At 37.2% G+C, this 14,264-nt stretch overlaps 1 protein-coding gene across 3 annotated transcripts in view; it reads right to left on the bottom strand.

Annotated features, from left to right (window-relative positions):
- Positions 1 to 1,079: 1,079 nt before the first annotated feature.
- The window catches only part of RBM25 (RNA binding motif protein 25), a 33,194-nt gene continuing 20,009 nt past the window's right edge, over positions 1,080 to 14,264 (bottom strand). For all 3 annotated transcript variants that reach the window (XM_031593603.2, XM_031593602.2, XM_090141068.1), the window contains 10 exons: positions 11,885 to 12,171; positions 10,802 to 11,000; positions 10,428 to 10,517; positions 9,169 to 9,242; positions 8,321 to 8,471; positions 7,679 to 8,003; positions 6,473 to 6,747; positions 5,445 to 5,543; positions 3,193 to 3,240; positions 1,080 to 2,569 (listed from right to left, as the gene is read on the bottom strand). In XM_031593603.2, coding sequence (XP_031449463.1) covers positions 2,477 to 2,569; positions 3,193 to 3,240; positions 5,445 to 5,543; positions 6,473 to 6,747; positions 7,679 to 8,003; positions 8,321 to 8,471; positions 9,169 to 9,242; positions 10,428 to 10,517; positions 10,802 to 11,000; positions 11,885 to 12,171 — 1,641 coding nt within the window. In that variant the 3' untranslated portion in view covers positions 1,080 to 2,476. The remainder of the gene's footprint in view (positions 2,570 to 3,192; positions 3,241 to 5,444; positions 5,544 to 6,472; positions 6,748 to 7,678; positions 8,004 to 8,320; positions 8,472 to 9,168; positions 9,243 to 10,427; positions 10,518 to 10,801; positions 11,001 to 11,884; positions 12,172 to 14,264) is intronic.

Consider the following 14,264-nt stretch of genomic DNA (forward strand, 5'->3'; position numbering starts at 1 on the left):
AAACAGTACCTCAATTACATGATATACTCACATGTTCCAAATAGTTAAAGGGGTTCTCACAAGATGCAGGCACGTTAAGTGGAAAAGCCCAGCTGCACAGCGAAGTCCAAATCAGTGCCATGTACATCCAGCTCTGGTAGGCATACACTGCTACTCCTCCTCTACACACAAGCTGAAATACTTTATTTAGATCATGTAATGTATTATGGCATATGCAGCCATATATGCCCCAACCCTGTAGGGGATCAAGGCCAGGTTGGTTGGGCACTGATGTGAGGGGTGGCAACCCTGCTCACAGCACCAGGTTGGGACTGGGTGGGCTTTAAGGTCCCTGCCAACCTAAACCCTCCTATGATTCTATGACATTGCACCCATTACAGTAATCATTCCTACTTCCTCCCACTACAGATGTAAATCTCAATTACCGGGATAGTTAACATTCCAGTTTAAATTCTAGATCCTCCTCACCCAGATGCTGCCTTCAGTCTCTTTAGGGAGTATACAAGCTTACATCCATTCCATAAATAATGTAATAGACGAATATTCAACTTTAATGTAGGCCAAAAGAAAATATGCTGACATTTCACAACTAGAAGTCTCATTTAAGAATCTCAACAAGGACATGAGGCGATCTGTCTCATGGTAGCATTAAGGGGAATTTGTTATACTTTGCTTGTTTAAATACTACTGATAGAATGCTGTCTTAGCAGAACAAAAAGAGCCCATGAAGTTCACCTCTTCTCTAAACTTACTAGGAACAGGGCAAATTTTGAACTTCTTGAGAATTTGGAGAACTAGGGGAGAAAGGAGTAGATTGAGCACGTAACACAAATTTAAGCACAACATAATGGTAACACCTGAGCATTATACTTCAAGTTAAGAAAAGCACATAATGTATAATGTGTGTTCTTTCACATCCCTGTCATAGGGATCACATCTGCATTTGCAGGATTCTAGGGACCTCACAGAAATGAGGTGGAAGTTTAGAAAACCCCAACTCCCTAATTTGTGAACACATGCTGATTCACCGATTCAGAAAGCACAGTTAAAAAAAACTGCATGCTGCACAAGACTCAGAATGTCAGTCCTCAAATCAAATATATACATTTTTAATATTTGAAATATTTACATGGTGGAACCTTTACACGATCCCATTTGTTAAGAACAGTGTTTTCAAGTCTCCTCTCCAGATACAAAGAACTAGTAACTCAAGGTCACAGTTATGTTTTCTGAACAGGTCAACCTGTATCCTTCAGTTAAATACAATATAGAGATGCTGGAACACCTTTACTTAATTTGTTTGCTATTAAGAATTTCATTTAAAAATTAAGTGTTTTTGAGATAGTTTGCTCCCTGGAACACAGTCCTCCTGCAATCAAAACAGTTCGTAGCACATTATTGATTTGTCTTCTTACCTGGGTATGAGATAAAAAATGCAGTTTACAGTACATCTCATCATTTATATCACATCAGCCTATTTATAAAAATCCATACAAACAAGGCAGTAAAATACAACCCTCTTTTTGTGGACAATAGACTGCTTACAGTAGAAAACAAAGTCAGGGCTAGTTTTAACAGGATGGATAAAAACAAGACTTCAGATTTGTTTGAAAACTTACGGTTTAGTTTTTGTCAACTACTACACTCAGTTACAACTCTGAAGCTTCCCAAGCACGTGTGTTTTCTTTCCTCCTTACATTCTAAAAAAAGGATTTAAAAATTACTTCTTAAAAACAACAAAAAAAAATCAATTACTTTATTTTGGAGACAAGGGACTATAGGGAAGTGATAAAAATGAAATTGAGCAAAAGATATGCAAGGTTTAAAAAAGAAATAGCACTTACTGTGGTCCTCTTCTTGTTTTAAGAGAACAAATTAAAAGCCTCCTGCAATTTGCACTTCCTAGGAAAGAAGCAGAGTAATCTGCAAAAAATCAACTTCCAACTTTATTGGTAGCTAAACGGGCAATGATATACCAAGACCAGTAATGGTTCATGTCAGAACCAGAAGTCTGAGGAAACTCCTTTTCCAGAATTATGTAAGGAGACCAGAAAACACACAAAACTGTTCTGTGAAAGCACCTCTAACCACTTAGTTTAAATTAAATTTAAATCTGTAACTGAGAATAGTTCCATATTAAGTGCAAATATTTTGCAAAAGAGGGGCTTTTTTTTTTTTTAAATATTTACAAGAATCAAAGTAACATAAGATTACCAGAGAGCGTGTACAGTAGCTGCAGCTTATAAAACATACCGGTAATTGTACCTGGTGAATTATAAAGAGAACCAAATGCAGGATTTCAGATAACTGAGAAGGGTAAAAGGGGCCTCAGAGCAGAGGACAAAAAAAATTCACATTTTCTACATAAAAAAATACAGGTCTCAAGTCTCTGAGAACAGAGAAGATCTGAAGTCCTTGGATGATACGGAAAAAAAAGCAAAAATTGAAATGGAACCCTAGAAGCAAGGAGAGTGCTTTATTTCACTAGACCAATCTTCTTGGCTTCTGTCTCGTATATCAACAACCTCCACATTTTGACTATGAAAACTTCAGCTTCTTCATCTAGTACCTGTAAGAAACACACATTTTATACATTATTTTTTAGGTTAGGGATTCTAGTAATGATGATCAATTCTAGTAGACATATCACAATCTGCAGCCAGAAGAAAGATCACTTAATACCCAATTCCAATGCAGTGGAGGTAATATAATCAAAGTTAACACTCTGAGTGAAGGATTGGATAAACTTCCAGGGGTTTTGCCTGTCCTGCACTTATCATCTGACTTGACCTTTGTTACATTCTTGTATATACTCATTAATTAGGAACAGACTCTCCATAAAACAAATCAGGAAATGTAATTACAAGAGAGTAAACAGAAATTCACATTTCTGGTACAGTTCTACTATTGTCAAGTCTTACCTCTACTGCTAGGGACAGAATCTTTGTTCTACAATTCCAAATACAAAGAGTTTCCCAGCAGAGATCACTATTTTCTACCTAGAGGCTGTAACTAGAATATCGTGTCTGTGTTAGCATAAGCTATTTAGTCAAAACAGCTTTCATATGTACTACATTATGCACATTCTATGAACACCAAATATTTCTGTTACAGACTCCTACTAATTCACACAATTGTCTACTAGCTTCTGTGCAGTACAGAAGGTACATCGGTTAGACAATTTCTACTTACCATGGCAACATCATCCAGTATGCTCTGTGGTGAACTGTGAGCCATAACCTGAAAGAAATATTTTTGGTCTGAAAACTCAAACTATATGAATGTCTTTAGGGGGAGGAATGGGAGGGGACTGCTACTTTCTAAGAATTTGTAATACTTTGCACAGACAACAGTGTTTCCAATTCATTAGTTTCTAGCATTAGCCAGGGCAAAATTTAAAAGTTCATTAGATTTAATTACAGTGAGTGCAAGTTTATGGCTTGTTACTGAGGAACAAGTTCTAGAAAGCTCCATAGATTCAACACAGTCTCTATTTGCTGGTTATTTGGCACCTTTGGTAAACTCCTCTTCCTTCAGCAGTGAATTCCTGCAGGAAGAGCGAAGCAAAATTTGCTCCATCACTCTAGTGCAGTTTTTCATCTGTCTGGAAGTATTTTAAGGATTTCAATTTTCTAGAATTATAAAGCTGTTCTTCAAAACTAGGAAATGACATTCTTTTAAATATAATTTAAACTTGACAAATATTTTCTATTTTTCACTTTATATTAACCACTCATGCCACAAAACAATCACTCGATTTGCTTCATGCAGCAGCTCTTAAGCATAAAATCCTTAGAGTTGGAAGGGACCACTGAAGGCCACCTCATCCAACCACCCCCCCCCTGCAATGAACAGGGACATGCACAGCTAGATCAGGCTGCACAGGATCTTATCTAGCCTCATCTTTAAAATATCCAGGGGTGGGGGGCATCAACCACATCACTGGGCGGTCTGTTCCACTGCCTTACCACCCTCACTGTAAAAGGCTTTTTTCTTCTATCTAATGTAAATCTAATCTACCCTCTTTGAATTTGAAACAATTTCCCTTTGTCCTGTCACCACAGACCCTGCTAAAGAGTCCAATCCCTCTGTTCCCGTAGCTTCCCTTTAGATACTGAAAGACCGCTATGAGGTCATCTCACAAGCACTCTCTTCTTCAGGCTAAAGAGCTCCAGTTCTCTCAGTCTGTCCTTACAGGAGATGTGTTCCATTCCACAGATCATTTTTGTGGTCCTTTTCTGGATGCACTCCAACAGGTCCACATCTCTCCTCTATGAGGACTCCAGATCTGGATGCAGTACTCCAGGCAAGGCCTCACCAGCACAGAGTAAAGGGCAGGATCACCTCCCTTGACCTACTGGCTATACTACTTTTGATACAGTCCAGGATATGGTTGGCTTTCCGGGCTGTGAGAGCACACTGCTGACTCGTGTCCAGCTTCCCATCCACCAGTATCCCCAGATCTTTTTCAGCAGGGCTGCGCTCGATCCTTTCATCTCCCCACCTTGTACTGGTAATGGGGGTTGCCTTGACCCAAGAACAAGATCTTGGATTTGGATCTGTTGAATCTCATGAGGTTCACCTGGGCCCAATTCAAAAAGCTCAAAAGCCTATCTAGGTCCCTCTAGTGTGTCCACTATACCACACAGCTTGGTGCAATCAGCAAACTTGCTGAGGGTGCACTCAACCCCCCAGTCAATGTCACCAATGAAGTTATTAAAGAGTATCGGCCCCACCAGTCATCACCAATCTCCATCCAGACATTGAAACATTGACCACCACTCTCTGGACTCGATCCCACAGCCAGCAAAACATAAACTAAGGCAAGCCCTTATGAATATATCATGAAAGCAGTATTTAATTTGATGGAATAATCTAAGCAGAGTTTAGTTTAAACAAGTGACACATATGACTGAGAGGAATGGGAGAATGTCTTCTAGTGCTAGGTCTAATACCTTAATATTTGTCTACTACCAAAGAAATAACTGTAACTAAAAAAACCTGTAACTATAAAGATTTTTTTAAAGTAAATTTAGAACTCACATGATGTCAGCCTACTGTCTTTCCCTGAATTCACACACATCCTGTTCTGTAAACTTAAAAATGTTCATGGCAAATTAAATATTTATCTGAAATTAAATGGTACAATTATCAGGTACAACGACTGCTTTTGTCACCTGGTCACTTCAGATGCCCTTATGGAGTAGAGTGCCAAATGTAAACAGCATCTGGCATGTACAAATTGAACTTAAGCATTCAAGGAGGTAACTTGTAAAACAGTGTGCATACTAACCTGAAGTACATCAATCACCTCTGCTCACCAATATTATAAATTATAGAGAAGGTAAGAACAGACTGCCTTCAAACAACAGATACTGCTACTATTCCTGCAGCTTTAATTGGCGATAAAATCCAGACTTTGAAAAGAACTAGAAGATACTAACCTTAGAACAAACAAAGTCAACTAATGTAGCTTCTTCTTCACCAATATATTCTATTATTTTCTTGTTGATCCATGGTCTAATTCGACGTTCCATTAGTGTCTGAAAGAAAAATCACACCATTATTTCCATAAATTTTATTATCCTGAAAAATTACTGCCAGAAAGGCAGCCAGAAGACCCAAAACAACAGCTCAGTGAAAGATGACTGTTCCAAAAATAAATGTCTCGTATTTTATTGGTGCACAGTGTCAGAGGTGGATGTTGGTGGCATGGCAGTAAAGGTCTAACCTTCCCACCAGTGTTCCATTATATATTGCTGACATGCAACAGATGACAGCAGAGGGGCAATCTGGCAAAATAGCATAGGACATGGAAGTACATACGATGCAAAGATGTGGAACTGAATCCCTTGATGAGGAAAAAATTGCACCCAGTGATACTTGCTGAACATTTATGTAGACTATCTCAGCTAGTATAGATTTTATTTATTTATTTATTTATTTTTAAGTGCATCATGCAGGCTCTTGTTCATCACTGGTGAAAATGCAAATCCAATAGTGAAGACTATGTTGAAGAACAGTGTTTTGTAGCTGAGAATTTGTTACATCAAATAGTGTTTTATGCTCTTTGTATCTGTTGTAGTTTCTACAGAAATAAATAGGAGGCATTACTCTCAGAGCAACCTACAAATATTTAGGTATCAACTGAGAACACAGTGATTTGGGCATCAGTATTTGACACCCATTCAGAAACTTTTTTTTTTTTTTAAATAAGACTTTTTTCTCCTCATTCATAATATTTACTAGACAACTCAGGAGTGTTATCAACTCAAGAGACCAAACAAAAATAAGCAGTCATACTTCAGAATAAGAACTAAACATGGAAAAGAAATATAATATTTAAGTTCAATTCCATTTAATAGTGCTGCTTCAATCCACTGATGTACTAGGAATGCTACACCTCAATTCAAATTCCAAAGTTGTTTGGAAAAAATCAGGCTTTTTGAGTATGGTTAAGAAATTAACTTACCGAATCCACAATTGACCAGTCAAGAGGATATGCAAAGAGCTCTGGTTTTGCTGTGGGAATCTTCTCAATGAGACTCTTAATATGTTTGCGTTTTTCCTCTGTATTGACACTGCCTTTGATGTTGCTTTTATCTTCATCTCCATAATCCAGGGGGACAAGTTTCCTTTTCCGGGGCACATCATCACTGTCTTCATCATCAAATTTATTGAAAACACTATCCACAGCAAGCTTCTTCCTTTTTACAGCATTGGGCTGATTAGGACTATTGCAGGCACCTACAACCCATAAGACAGAATTACATATTCACGAACAGTAACTAAACCTAATTTGCTCTTCACGCATTTTTTGATGAATATCAGTTTGTGTTATATAAATGTCAAATCTCAAAATCTGTTATTTAAATGTCTAGCTCAAACTGAGCATCTTCAAGATTCCAGAAAAACAGGCAGCTCTCCCTCCCTTATTACCCTAAAACCAATCAGCATCCCTTACTGAGAGAGGGAGACCGTAACACGAGTTCAAACCTTGGCAGAGGCAAAGCAAGAAGGTGGAAGTTAACTATGAATTCAATTGTAGGAAAAACATTAAAACTGTTAGACTAATAGCACTCAGTTGTCCTTCATTCATGTTATAACATTAGTATGAGCTCAAACTACAGCCTTAGCATAGTTCAAAATAATAGATGAACAAACCTTGAAAACAAGTATCATTAGTTCTGTTGCTCTGAACAAAAATGTTTTGTTTTTTTTAAACACTAGGAAATTGCTAAAGAGCTAAGGAACTCTATGATCATGCTCCAACTGCAACTGTCATCAATTCATTGTACTACTTGAAGAGGGGAAAAAAAAATCTCATTTCCAGTTTCCTTGTTTTGAAAGGGACTCTGCAAATAAATATGGGAAGCATCTAAAACTTAATTAACATATACTTACATTAATGAAAACTAACAAAGATCTTTACAAGAGACGCTTAGAAACCTTCAAAGTAAAGTACTAATCTCATTTTAGAGCTAATCATTTAGGATAACTAGATGTCTCTACATTTCAGAAGAAAAATCTATATACTCCATATGCTCTGCATATGGATAATAACATTTGACAAAAACATCAACATGTACAATGCATTTGGAAAACTATGTTGTCATCTTGCTTTTTTTTTTTTTCATTGCAAACCCATTTGAACATTAACAGAAAACTGTAAACTCACCCAGTTTGAGGCTAAGTCCTATTTTGGGCCGATGCTCCTCCGGCTGTTGCTGATCAGGTGAATTTTCATGTGGGATAATAATGCCACAGGGAGATTCGTCACCAGGTGTGTTAGGGGTTGCATTTCCACTAGCAGAAGAAACAGACGGGGCAGAACTAATTGGTCGTAATGTTGGTTTAAGGCAGGGCTTCTGTTCAGGCTCTTCCTCTTCTTCCTCTGGTTCTTCTCTTTTTTCTTCTTTTTCTGCTTTTTCCTCCTCTTCTTCTTCAGATTCTGGCTCTTGTTTGATTTGTGGCTGCCTACGGCGCTCAGCCTCCTGCTCCATCTACAATGAAAGAGAATTAGCAAATAAGCTCTCTAAAAACAGCATTGCTCAAAACCAGAAATGTTAGTTAAGAATATATATAACTACTGTCATTTTATTGAGAATTACTGGCTAATCTAGTTTTCGAACTCCATCTAGAGACGCATCTGAAGCAATTTTTCATTTCTAGTCTTTTACTGCTTGCTTGAATTTATTTACTTTTAAGAAAAAGTGAATCTTTAGCTTACTAAACACATTTTAATATCACTTAAGATGAGCAGAATATCATGGATTTTTTTCTTCCTGTTGGACTAACAGCTACACTAACAACTACTTACCCTCTGAAGTTCTGCATCTGGATCTGGGTGTCCTTCTGCCAGAAGGCGCTGCCTGATTTCTTCTAATTCTTCCTTTTCTCTCTTCCTATCCCGTTCATCTGCTTCCATCTCTTTCTCTCGGTCTCGGAGTCTCTTCTGAAGAGCACTACCCCTACAAAAGGCACAAAATTTGTACTTTAAAAGAACATTCCAATTATAACCCTGTATGACAATTCAAGAAGTACCTGATATTGATGTGCTGCACTTAATAACGTCCTTTTATGCTTTAACTTGTATCCCCTACTTTTTTTTTTAAACAGGAAAAAAAAAATCCCTACATTCCAGTATAAAATTTGCCTCCCATCACATTAAGCAGAGAATGAGACTGCTGATCTCTCCAGAAAAATAACCAAATTTTATAAAGCTGTACGCGACAAGAATCAGTTCTGATATCTTAGTCTGATGCAAGTTTCAGTTAGTCCCAAGCTGAATCTCATCCCTAATATGCTTGTTCTTGATACAATTTACAGCTTCCTTGTAGTGAATTATTTAGAAATAAACTTCATCCTGTCTCCCTGCCTTCCCTAACCTTATTTTGAAGTTACATTGACCTCTGCTGTGCCTGACTTGAAAGTTAAGTAGTAGGAAGGAATAGCTACTCCCAGTCACCAGTAAGTAGCACTTAAGGACTTTGCCTTTTCCCTTCGGCACTTAAGTAATGCTGAAATAATTTGGATACTTATATGAGCCTTAGATCACCACTTAATCATTCAAATGTGAAACTCCATAAATCTCTGCCAACAGACTCCACAATTTCGTTAAAACGGTTGGTGAATATTTTCTTGCCTGGAATCAACATAAAGACATACCTGTAATATTTTGGATCATCTCTGTCATCATCATAATCTTCTAAGAATTCTTTTAACCGTTTAGCTTCTTTTGCCTGCAAGACATCAAAGCATAAACAATATTATTTCTGCTTTAAAATCTAGTAATATTTTTAGCAAGTCAGTGCTTCAAATAAAGAGTTTTCCACAGAAAATGGAAATACCATATGACACTGTGTTCATAATAAAAGCCAGGGGAAAGAAGGAAAAAGAGGAAACCTTCAGAGTTACAGCATTTGTCTTCTCTAGTAACTGCTACACATGATGAGGCCCAGTTTCCCTGGGAAATGCTAAACATTAGCCTGTAAATTAATTTCTTATTTTGCTTCCTTGTGCAACTTTCATGCAGCTTTTGTTTTACCTATTAAACTGTTTTAACCTCAACCCAAAAGTTTTCTCACCTTAACTTTTCCAGTTCTCCTCCCCATCCCACTGGGAGGGAGGAAGAAGCTGTGTGGGACTTACCTGCCTACTGGAGTTAAAACAACAATTCTCAACCACTTCTTATTTGGAGAGTGGGGGGGGAGAAGGGAGAGATTTAATTTCATGTAGAACAATGTCTTTCACTTTTTTTTATTTTTCCTCACTTTTCATTTTCTGTTTGTTTTGTAGCAAATCCCACTCCATCTCCTACCTACTTCTACTCTTGTATTTTTTCCTTCTCTGGGAAAATTATGATAATTATGAAATAGGAACATCATTATTTTAAATATTTTTTTTAAACAAGGAAACTATTAAACTGTAGACAGCTATGATTTCTGACTACAGTTCCAGGTGTTATACTGGTAACTGGTTTTAGTTCATCAGTTATGAAATAACCACAGAAATATAACAGCATTTAGATATTACATAAGGTTCAGGCATGTGAGAGTGCTGGAAGCAAAAATGCTGCTCTAGTTCCACTGGTGTAACATAGAGGAGATAGATTTTGAAAAAAAAAAAACTGATGAAAAATACAGGTTACAGAGAGAGTTGTGCATGATGGTCAAACCACAGTGCTTTTACAGCTGCCTATTTCTCATTGTCTTATCTTCGCAAGATGAACTGCTCAGTGACTTGATCTCAATAGTAATCCTGCTTCTATTCGACACCTTTCTCAAGTCTATTAACTCAAATTTTTGTATACATGCATATACAAAATGAAAGCACTAACACTGCATAAAGATCACAAGAGAATATTCCTTTTTAAGTAGGACACAAAGAACAAGGGGAAAAAAATTACAGGTAAGACTAAGCCTTACCATTTCCCTCCTTCTTTCTTCTTCTCTTTCAGCCTCTTTTTCATATTCTCGACTTTTCTTCCTCTCTCTGATTTCCCAGTTTTTAAGACGCTACAACAGAAGAAAAGCATACAATCCAGACTCAAGCAAATTAAAAGCAGAACTACTTTTAAAATAACTATATTATTATTTAGAAACACATTAAAATTAAGCAAAATCAGTTAAAGACTCTAGAACAAAGAATTCAACATTCTTCTGACTGACTGAAATACCCTGCCCCAATTCACACTATCAAAAGATTAAAAGTATATTTAGAAAAGGAGAGACTGTATTTCGCAGAAAAACAGTTACTAGGACCCAGAAGTAATTAAGGAATCTAAGAAACTCCAACTTACCTCTTGATACGCAGCTTCCTTTTCCCGCAGTTTCCTCTCTAGCTTTCGGCGTTCATAGGCATCTTCTTCATCTTCTTCTCTATCTCTCTTTTTATCCTTTTCTCGTTCTCGTTCCCGTTCTCGTTCCCGTTCTCTTTCCCGTTCCCTTTCCCGCTCTCGTTCTCTCTCTCGTTCTCTTTCCCTGTCTCTGCTTTTTTCTCTGAAGGAAGCAAGAAATCCAACTTTAGGTACAGAGCCCTTCTCGTCCATTCAATGAAATGATGTACTTTTAAGTGTATAATGCACTACTTACACCATCTTGCAAGTTGTCTTTCTTGTGCAATTATACAGGATGATTAGCCAATACAGCAGTGGGCATAAATCAGGACTTTGAGATAAATAGTTCTTGAATATATGTAAGTAGTTGTTTGAGCACTGCAACTATTTAATAGGAATATCTACAGAAATTAAGCGTAAGCACATAGCAACTCATTTATTAGGTTACGTTTGTAGTTCTCTATAAACAAGTGACAGCTAAAAATGCCACAAAAAGGTATGTTTAATAAGTCCTTCACATTTCCACGGCTTACAGATAATATAAGCCTCTCTTACAAGAAAATATAAAGTGTAACTGCTATTTCCCTATGGTGAAGATGAAAATGGTAGCACCTAGAGGCTGACATTATGAGTCATAGTTTAAGACTGGAAAAGTCATTCTCTTACTTAAAGAAAAAAAAACAAACATCCACATATGCAAGGAAGATGAAAATATTTAAGGCAAAGAAAGGTGAAGACATCAGAACACTTCAAGGACAAACAAAATTACTCATGAAGAAAATGAAGACTCTCGAAAAAACCTGTATAGTTAAGTCATGGTTGGATGACGGCTGCTTACTACAGTCCTTTTGTTCCCACGTTGTGCAGGAAATCAAGTACTCCTGATTAGTGTAAATAGAATCTTCTCTAAAATTTCAATTTCCTTTTTTTCATTCATTCATCCAAAAGGGCCATTCTTATTTTGAACAGCATCTTCTGGACTGAAGTAGAGACTCAGCAAACAACACCAGAAATAACTGAAACAGATAGCAACCTTAAGTGTACTACCTTGATCTGCTCCGATCCTTGTTGCGATCCGAACTTCTTTCACGATCTCTGTCCCGATCTCTGTCCCGTTCTCGGTCTCTGTCTCGGTCTTTAGTTCGGTCACGATCCCTATCTCGCTCCCGTTCACGCTCCCGTTCCTTTTCCTTCTCTCGTTCACGCTCCCGTTCCCTTTCTCTTTCACGCTCTCTCCTTTCTCGTTCACGCTCCCGTTCCCTTTCTCTTTCTCTGCGTTCTTTTTCAATTTCCTGTCTTTCTTTCTCCTTTTTGCCTTTTTCCTCCTCCAGTTTCTAAAAACCAACAAGAGAACTTACATAGTTAATTTTGTAGTTATAGGAACCGGATATTCCCGACGCAACACACAAGGCTGGTAATGGAAATACCAAAACCGCCATTGATTTTAAAATATTAAAGAGGGTTTGGTGGGTATTTTTTGGAACTCATAAGTATGAAATCAAAATGCAGCAATCACAAGACTAGATTTCGTGCAAAAGCATAGATCTACACAGACCAGCAATCTCCAACCTTAGCAGAGCCGGGCTGGCCTCAATAAGCTGACTAAACTGCACGTACACAGTGCATTGCCAGTCATGATTCAAACGGGCCACAGATTCCATTGGTCCTATAAGCCACTTGGGTACAAGCAGAGTGAACTTCTAGCTGACAAAATTTAATCCTGTTCAACAAGAATATATTTCAGTGGAATGCTTACTGGGACACTGTTTTGCAAGAAGTCTTGGCAGACCGAAACAAACCTATATGAAAAGTTGGGTAAAGAAATTTTTCCACTTACACATGGTGCATGTGGTTTAACAGTGAAGAGAGCTGCAACCTTTCACCTCCCTAAAAAAAGATCTAACAGTTCATTGGTAAAAATTGGACTCTGCAGAATGGAATCTTTAACTTCCACCACTGCAATATGGAGAGAGTTAAAAAAAAAAGGTTGGAAATAGCTCTTTTGAAACACAGAAACTAAAGGGTTACCTGCTACAGTTTTACTAAAAATTGTGCAAAATTGCCATTTTTAAAATTTCAATTAGAAACAGTTCCTATGACCAGAATTCCTATAAGACAATAGAAAATACATCAACAGAATGATAGATAAATCCATCCTTGGAAGCAATTGTTATGTGTTAACTTACAGATGCTGTGCTAGGACATGGACCGCCAACACTGGATTAACCTTGCCTACAAGCTATGTTTCTGGGAGGAAGAGCAAGTACACGGTTCACAAATATACCAAATAACAACCAAGTATACCAAATTTCAACCTGACAGATGCCAGAATACCACTTTTTTCTTTTATTTTTTTTGAAAAATATTGAGCAGAATAAACATGTTTATCCCCTTTGGCTCCACGTTTACCATCACTGAAATGAAATTAAAAACTGGAACAATCAAACAGCATTCTGTTTTTTTTTTCTTTTCTTTTAAACAAAGCATGTAAAACAACTTTAAAAAGCAATCTTACCTGATAAATGTTCTTCTGCCATAGGCACGGGGACCAGAGAACCAACAAAGGATTACAGAAATAAAGCTAATTCACTAGTGATTAATGTATCCAGTGAAACTACTCTGCATCGATAGCACAATACAGGCAAACCAATATTGGATACATTAAAATCACAAAAGGAAAAAGGGACTAAAAATGGTAGGAAATAGGTAGAAAACTGGTATGAAAAACAAAACTTGGATTCTACGAGATACATGGGGCTGAAAATCAATTTCAAAGGACCATACTTTACAGGAGCTTTACAGTATTAAACCTCAGTCTAGTCAGATGCTAAACTAGGCTGCCAACTTCTAAAAATCCAACTTACCTCAAATTTCATATACTTTTAAAAAAGTTTATATACTGAAGTGGTTGATACTTACAGGTTATCTTAGAAGTTCCAATAGAAATTTCTTTTGTAGAACTGCTTTTTTGCCACTCAAACTTTGTGGTGAAAAAAATTATCTTTTTTTTTTTAAACTTAAAAATAATGTTTACATGTGTGCAAACACACAGCTTTGCATACGAAAACCCATTATGTAGGTCCGCTTCCTTAAAATCCAATTGAAAAAAAATAAATCAGCCTACTTCACAATCTAAATCTGACCTCAACTTCTATCAGCCTAAACAAGAGAATCTCAAGGGTAATGGGATGGGAACGGTATCTGATATATTGAAGTAATGAACAGAAATGAACAGGTAGAAAAATTATAAATCTTACCTTGAGCTCTCTTCAGACTCGTCCGTGCTGTAAATGGACGCCCCCTGCAATCCTGATACCCTGACAGTCTATGGTTATTGTTTTATAAACTCATACCAAAAACATGCAAAGGTTCACTGTGCTCACTAAGCAGCTGCTAAAGATTCAACAGCCCCTTTTAAAGGTATCCA

Source organism: Phasianus colchicus, chromosome 5 (genome assembly GCF_987193195.1).
Source record: "Phasianus colchicus chromosome 5, bPhaCol1.hap1.1, whole genome shotgun sequence".
NCBI lineage: Eukaryota > Metazoa > Chordata > Aves > Galliformes > Phasianidae > Phasianus > Phasianus colchicus.